Source organism: Alligator sinensis, unplaced genomic scaffold, assembly GCF_000455745.1.
Source record: "Alligator sinensis unplaced genomic scaffold, ASM45574v1 scaffold717_1, whole genome shotgun sequence".
Lineage (NCBI taxonomy): Eukaryota > Metazoa > Chordata > Crocodylia > Alligatoridae > Alligator > Alligator sinensis.
The window spans coordinates 3,394,032-3,402,046 of NW_005841961.1; the positions used below are offsets into that span (position 1 = coordinate 3,394,032).

General features: G+C 44.8%; 1 protein-coding gene across 1 annotated transcript in view; it reads left to right on the top strand.

The window, feature by feature from the left end:
- Positions 1-7,770, top strand: part of DECR1 (2,4-dienoyl-CoA reductase 1) — a 35,342-nt gene extending 27,572 nt beyond the window's left edge. Inside the window, exons 7-10 of the mRNA XM_025200244.1 lie at positions 3,217-3,289; positions 5,654-5,800; positions 7,308-7,370; positions 7,459-7,770. Coding sequence (XP_025056029.1) covers positions 3,217-3,289; positions 5,654-5,800; positions 7,308-7,370; positions 7,459-7,518 — 343 coding nt within the window. The 3' untranslated portion in view covers positions 7,519-7,770. The remainder of the gene's footprint in view (positions 1-3,216; positions 3,290-5,653; positions 5,801-7,307; positions 7,371-7,458) is intronic.
- Positions 7,771-8,015: the final 245 nt, after the last annotated feature.

The window sequence follows — 8,015 nt, forward strand, 5'->3', positions numbered from 1 at the left end:
GTTGCAGGCTGCAGCAGCAGGGAAAGGGGGGAGCTGGCCCGGCTCCATAGAGCCCCTGCTGGCCGGGACCCTGTAGTCCTGCTGCCCTGCTCTGGGCTCTGCTGGTGCTGGCCCCGGGACACTGGTGTGGGTCCCGTGCACCCGCTCACTCCCAGTGCCTCCCCAGCCCCGTGGTACAGGCCGGGTGCAGCCCCAATTTCTGGCTCCGCATCAGGGAATGAGTTGGTACGGAGTGCAGGGAAAAGCAGCCCTTCCCCCGCCCTGTGGCTGGCACTGCCTGCTGCAGCCACTTGCAGCCCTCGTGGGGCTGTCCTGAGCAGGCACAGGCAGCCCCATGTGGGTTGCGAGTGGCTGCAGCATGGAGCAGTGGCCACGGGGTGAGGGAGGGGCCGCTTTTCCCACGCTCGGCACCAGCTTGTAAACCGCCCCCACTACCAGCCTGGGCCCCATGCCGGCTCCGGGCTCGCCGCTTGCCACGCCGGGCAGTGTTTGCCACTGCCACCTCCGGGCTGCCCAGCACACAAGCTCCAGGTGGGCAACAGCAGCAGCAGACACTGCCCAGCATGGCAAGCAGGGGGGCTTCAGCTGCTGCCGCCACGTGCAGCCCCAGTGGGTGAGCCCAGAGCTGGCACGGGGCCCAGGCTGGCGGCGAGAGGTACGTTACATGCTGGTGCTGAGAGCGGGAAAAGCGGCCCCTTCCCCGCCCCGTGGCCGGCGCCCTGCACTGCAATCGCTCGTAGCCCGCATGGGCGGCTGCCTGTGCCTACTCAGGACAGCCCTGCGCGGGCTGGAAGTGGCTGTAGCAGGGAGCACTGGCCACGGGGCGGGGGAGGGGCCACTTTTCCCAGGGCTCCATCCCTTCCTGGGGTCCTCTCCTGGCTCCCCCTCCCCTCTTACCTGAGTTTCTGGTGCAGTGCAGCCACATGGTCCCTGCTAGGACTTCTGGTGGGGCCAGGTGGGCCCTGCTCTTGCAGGAACTTGCCAGGCTTCCCCTGGGTCCTACTGCCCCTGGTTCCTGTCATTTTTTACAGGAACCAAAGACAGATAAATATTAATTTTCTAAATTTTTTAGGGGCCCCATGGGCCAGATAGAATGGCCCCGCAGGCTATCCAGAGCTGGGGCCAGCTGCAGCCGCGAGGCTGCAAACAGCTGCTGCCTCTCTGGCCCCAATGCATGTTGAGGAAAATGGTCTCATGTGCCATGTTTGGCACGCATGCCATACAGCCTTGCCATTTTGAAAGCATCTAGCCCAGGGGTGGGCAAAATGCATCCCGCAGGCCAGGTGCAGCCCACCAGGCCATTCTATCTGGCCCGCGGGGCCCCTAAGAAATTTAGAAAATTAATATTTGTCTGCCCCAGCTGCCAGTCATGCGGCCCTCGATGGCTTGCCAAAACTCAGTAAGCAGCCCTCTGCCCGAAATAATTGCCCGCCCCTGATCTAGCCTCTCTAAGTAATCCCTAACCTGTTCTTCCACTACTCTACTCACTGCTCTTTTTCTCCTTCCCTATTTTTACTGCCAACTGTGCTTATTATCTGACCTTATTCATGAAGACTCAAGTAAAAAAGGCATTAAATACTTAGGCCTTCTCTGCATCATCCATAACTAGATTGCCTTCAACATTCTGTAAGGGACACATAGTTTCTTTGATCTTCCTCTTACTTTTGACATACCTGTGGAATCCCTTTTTAATTACCTTTTATGCCTCTTGCCAGTTTTATCTTACATTGCACCTAATTAGCTTTCCTAATTTTTTTCCCTGCATTCCCATATGATACTCACATTCTTCCTTAGTAATATGACCAAGTTTCCACCTTTATATATGATTACTTTTTGAGTTTCAACTCATTGAAGAAATTGCTCTCTATCTAGGCTTGTCTCTTGTTGCGCTTCTCAGTCTTCCATCTCATTGGGGTAGCTTGTTCCTGCACCTTTAATACAGACTCCTTAAACTACAGCCAGCTGCCCTGGGCTCTCTCTCCCCTCTGACTTGCCTCCCAGAGCATTCTGCCCACCAGTTCCCTCTGTTTGTTAGTCTTCTTTTTTGAAGTGTAGTGCCTTTATTCTGCTGCTTTCCTTGTTTTTCCTTCCCTTAGGATCTTGAACTCTTACCATTTCGTGGTCATTGTCACCCAAGTTACCTTCCTGCCTTCACATTCTCAACTAATTCCTCCCTGTTTGCAAGCAGAACATTGAGAAGAGCTTTTCCTCTACTTGGTCTCTCCATCATGCGTACCAAAAAGTTATCGCCAACATATTCCAAGAATTTGCTGGACTGTCTGTATTTGATAGCCGTGTTAGTCTGAGACGAAAAGAAATGCAAAACTCTAGAACTCTTGGTTCAGAGATAATACCTTTTATTAGACCAACTAAGAAATTGCAAAAAAAATATCTTTTTCTGCTATCTGTCAGGCTCAGAGAAAGTTAAAGATGGTAAAAAGTCTCCATAGGTAGGAAATAAACTTCATTTTTGCACAGAGGAAGCTGAAGATGGAAGTCTGTCCCTCTGGGTCCATGAAAGTGTCTTTGTGAATTGTTCTTCAGTGTGCAGATCAGGCAGGATTCCTTCCCTGGTGGTGTCAGATGGCAAGCAGGGAGGTGTAGAAATCTTGTTCAGCAGTGAAGTTTAAAATTCAAAATTGGCTAAAATTAGGCATCTACCATGTTTCAGGGATGTATTTGATAGCTGTGTTGGTCTGATATATAAAAGGTAATTATCTCTGAACCAAGAGTTCTAGAGTTTCGCATTTCTTTTTCTCTCAGACCAACACGACCAAGTGTATTTTGCTTTCTTCTAATATGCTTGATTCAGGTTCATGTTCAAATGTGTACTTTTGCCTAAGGAAGATAGACACCTAAATATCTATTGATTGTCAATGGAACTTAGATACCAAAATCAGCTAGGCACTTATGAAAATCTTACCCTTTATTATCAGTGCTCTATCTGCAGTATACACATGAAATTGTTATTCTTTTGTTCTTGGTTTGACAAGTTCATAGAACATGACATCTCTGTGAATTGTTATTGCCAGTAACAATAAGAAAATGTATACATATTTATAGATTTCTGTGAGAGTACCTAGTTCAGTACTCAAATTTAAAAACATTTACACTTTTGACTTTTATATGCTCCCTAGTTTTGATTAACCTTTTGTTGAGTAATGGTAGAAATATGTTGTTTTATAATGTTTATGCATTCTATTAATGAATTTTTAGGTCTCTTGCAGCTGAATGGGGTAGATATGGCATGAGATTCAATGTGATTCAACCAGGTCCAATAAAAACAAAGGTACATTTCGGTCATTAACTAGGGAGAACATGATCTTATGTATACTGTCATACAAACCTGCCTTTAAGATGCTGGTGTAACCCTTTCTAGAGCATTTGCAGTATCCTTATGATCAAATGTCATTTCTTCACTAACTCAATTTAGTGCTTCATATGTCCCATCTGTAAAAGAAGCTTATCTGTAAAATGTTGCAGGACAGACTTGTGTGTGCACCTGATTTGATGATAAAGTAGTTATATAGCTTCAGCAGGGGCAGTGTCATACAATAAATAGCCCTGTACTTTAGCTGAAAATCCTTATAGTCTCGACCAGTGTGTGTTATCAAATGCCTGCTCATGTTTTAGAACTTTAATTAAGTCCATATGAAATATTATGTTTAAATGAATCTTATTTTCAGCAACAACATTTATATGAAAATGCCAGGCACAGGGAGACTTAAAATCAGCTCAACGGCATTCCTCTGTTTATCTGAAAACAGTAATTTTTGGACAATTCATCTGATCAATTCCAAAATTTCAAGAAATAGTCTACAGACCAGTGGATAGAACCTTTGTGATTTTGGTGAAAATGAGAAATCTGGAAGGAAGAAATGGGGAGATTTGAGCATATAGAACCCCTCATGAAGCAGAGAATGTGGAAAGTAGGGAGAAAAGGTCACAGTCTTCTCTTCTCACATTTCTCCTCACACACACACACTCTCTCATTTTATCCCCTCCCCCCCCCCCCCCCCCCCCCCCCCACACACACACACACACTATGGGAAGAGGATGGGGAACAGTGATGTGGTAGAAGGGAACAGAAGAGGCACACAGAGCCAGAACAAGACAGTTTCTAAGCAATTTTTAGTTCAAGTTGCTATTACTCTATTGTAACATTAATTTTATCTCTAAGGAAAATGTCTACACATTGGCTGTGATGGGATTCTTGCCTTTGGCTTTTTTCCAAGTAGGTTTAGATACCTGCTGGGAAATTTGTCTTTGTCTTCTGTTTTGAATGGGTGGAGGAATAGGTGATAAAATCACTAAGCTCACCCTCTGATAGTGGAGTAGATTGTACACATTTTCTTAATAAGTTTAGAATGATACAGTACTTTACATTTCAATATTGTTAACTTCCGTAATCGTATCCAAGTTAATCCATTGAAATGAATGAAACAATTCACACTTCTATCTGTTGTTTCAGGTGCTTCACAAAATAAAGCAGGCATCACAGCATCAATTAAACTTGTCCCATGTTCTCAGTATTTTATGCATCCATATTAGCTTGAGACTTTTTAAATGATAGCTGAGCTGCTGAAGACAGGCAGGAAGGAGGCCAAGTCATGCTCTTTTCAGCATTTTCCTCAGAGGAGACCTCAAAATTCAGGAAATACCATTTTAATAGATCTTAGGAGAAATAAAGCACTATATCAGTGCAATACTGTTAGATATTCAAACCAGCATTTTAAAAATTCTGATAATAAGGCAGCTACATTTCTTCAGTAGAAGCAATATTATAATGAAAATTGTCCTGTATTTAATTACATTTTAATTGCATATAACATAGCTAACCTCACATATTTTATTTTTCTGATTTTGTCGAGTAAAGATTTTTCTAGAAAAATCCATTTATGTTTTTTTCTTTAGTCCTCAGTGTACTAAACGTTATCACCATGAGCAATAAAGCACAAAACTATTGGTTCTATTAATTGCTCCTTTTCGTGCTTTTTAGTTTGCTTATTCTATGCTGTGTATGATTTTAGTCTCTTTAAGTTTCCTTCATATCTTTGTAGCAACTCTGAAGCTCACCCATTTTATCCAGGTATAAGTCTCCCAGATTTCTGGAAAGAGACTGAGTAAAGGCATATTTACACTGTCAAAAGCCCATGCTATCCAGTTCCCTGGCATGTCCAGTCCATCATATTCTAAAATGGATGCAATGTAGCCAAGTTGGAGCAGCGATGGGCACACCCTGCTAAACTGTCTTGGGTATGCTTCTTGGCTTAGCGCCCAGTGCCACACTCGGGCAGCTACCTTTATCTGTTTCATGGTGTAGCACATAGAGCAGGGATACCAACATTTACTGTGATGCTTCCAAATGGAGTTGTTTGATCTGCCTTACCACACTTCGTAAAGCATCCCTTTACTGCTCAACAAATGTCTAGAAAAGCTGCTTGTGCAATTGGTTCACTGGATTTGTACCAGTGCAACTGAATTTAACCCGTGTCTCCTATTCCCCTTGGCCCTCTCCCACTGACAGCTTTGCTTCTGTCATAACATCCTTGGTGTTGGTTAGTTAGGGTATTAAGTTTGAGAGCAGGAATCAAACTTTAGTTTAGATGTTTTTAGTATAATGTTTTGCTGAATATGTATCTTAATTTTGCAGGGTGCTTTTAGCCGTCTTGATCCAACTGGCATGTTTGAGAAAAAACTTATTGAGAGGACCCCTTGTGGCCGTCTGGGGACTGTAGAGGAAATTGCAAATCTTGCCACCTACCTCTGTAGTGAATATGCAAGTTGGATTTCTGGAGCAGTAAGTTTTAGTTGCTCTAGTTCATGCTTTAGTATACAATTGGTGGCAATAGTGTTGACAATTGTTAATGCATGTTTGGTTCCTGCCAGGTATTTGAGAATTTAAAGAAAAGACATTGTTAATCTGGAAACCTTTAGATTCATATATTAATAGATTTGGTTGGGTGTATTTCTTGGTAGCTGCTGGCTTTAGAACATCTTAAATAATTGTTGCATTTATTCATGTTATGGCAGGGAGGGTCGGCTACGAGCTCCACCTTCGGGCCACTCACATCATTGGCCCACCCCTTGCCTAGGGCAGTCTGCCCAGCCTCTCCTGCCATACCTTTGATGTTACAATAATGGTTGTTAAATACGGGAGGCTGCCGTAATTGTGGCTGTAGTGTAGTGACCAAATACACAGCTCTAAGCCATGTCTACGTGGTGTCCCATGCCTCACAGATGGTATCTAAGCTGCTGGCAACTCCAGCCCCTTGCTAGGCTGAACTCTGGCCCTTGTTAGGCCTCTAACACTCCGCCCTTTGCCAGGCTTCAGTCACTCCGCCCATTCCTGGGTCTCACCCATTTCTCCCCTCACTGGGCCTCACTCATTCTGCTCTGTTCTGTGTAGTCCTTCAGATCCCACCCAGGCCCTACTCTACACAGTCCTTCAGACTACATAGCTCACACACTCCTGCTGGCCTATGCACAGTCCTTCAGGCTGCCTGCAGGCCCTACTGTACACAGACTCCGGCTTTTTGCCCCACACTGGGCTGAACTCAGCCTCTAGCCCCTCTTTGGGCCCCTGGGCCTTACAGCTCTTGGGCCTCAGGCCCCACTCAGTGGGCCTTGGCCCCTGCCTCAGGCTCTACTCTATGAGCCTGGACCCAGCCTCAGCCGTACTCACTGGACCTGGGCCCTGTGCCTTTCTGTTGGGGTGTGTTCCCTTAGCCTTTCCCCTCCACAGGGTACCCACAAGGCAGTGGGAACTGAGGCTATACGGCACCCCATACTTGCCTTTCACTGGGGTGGCACAGGCATGGCATTTCCTGGAGACTGCCCCGCCATGGGCAGCTCCACCACACCATCCAATCCGAGCAGGGTGTAGTTTCAGGTCTTACCCAGGACCACTGGGAACCTCCTCCATCCCCGAAGTTCCTACCCCAACCTCCAGATGTTCCAGGAACTGCTTTCCTCAGGCTGTTCAGTGTTGCTCCACTGACTTTCTAGAAACTGCCAGCACAGCTCCTAGGGCCTCGGCTTATACCTTGGCTGCCCAGCCCTCATCCAGTCAGATGGCCCCTGGTCATGTGATTGCCTAATTGGGCCAGACCACACCTGCCGGCTGCTCCACAGCCTTCTTAAACCTCTTAAAATGGCTGGCACAACTTGTGCTCTGCCACACATGTATGTATTTTTCTATTTGAACTTATATAAGCTAAGGTCAGTCTTATGGAATGTGATAATTTTAGTTGTTTGCAAACTACTGTTAGCTATCTTAAATGAATTGCTCATTTTTTTCCCCTAAGGTTATTAGAATGGATGGTGGAGAATATGTTTCTATGGCAGGAGAATTCAATGATCTGAGGAAGGGAGAAAGTGACATGCTTAATATTCATATACAAAAAAATACTTTACAATGTGTATGGCATCTCAAATAATTTTCTTTTCTTATATTAGATTACCAGTGAGCAGTGGGATGTGATGGAAGCAATGATCAGGAAAACAAAAGGTTCCTAAAATATTCTTTTCACCATGTGCCTTACAGATGATATTATTAAGAAAATACCACTGGCTATAAATTACATGCATATTAAGCAATGGCCTTTCAAACGTATTGTAACAATTCTAATAAAGCATTTTGAAATTGACATGACTTTGAATGTGGCCATATATGTCTCATACTTTGAATCACATTTGTCCAAAAGACAAATTAAGAATTTTAATTCACACAAAATGCACTACAACTTTGAATAAAGTGTCTTAAATGTCTGTCTCATGCTTCAGAATTAATTACATGCCTCTGCTTCTTTTGTATATTTGTGTTCCTCCCAGGCCATGGGCAGATGTACATTTGAAATTTTCTAAACTGAAACAGAATTTGGAGCACTTCAAGTCTGAAGGACTTTAGGTCATGGGTAGATGTGCAGATCTTCACTGTGACACTTCTTTCCACAGAGCACTTCAAAATGGCTTAAACAGCAGGCAGTACCATGCTGTCCAGGCTGGGGATGTGA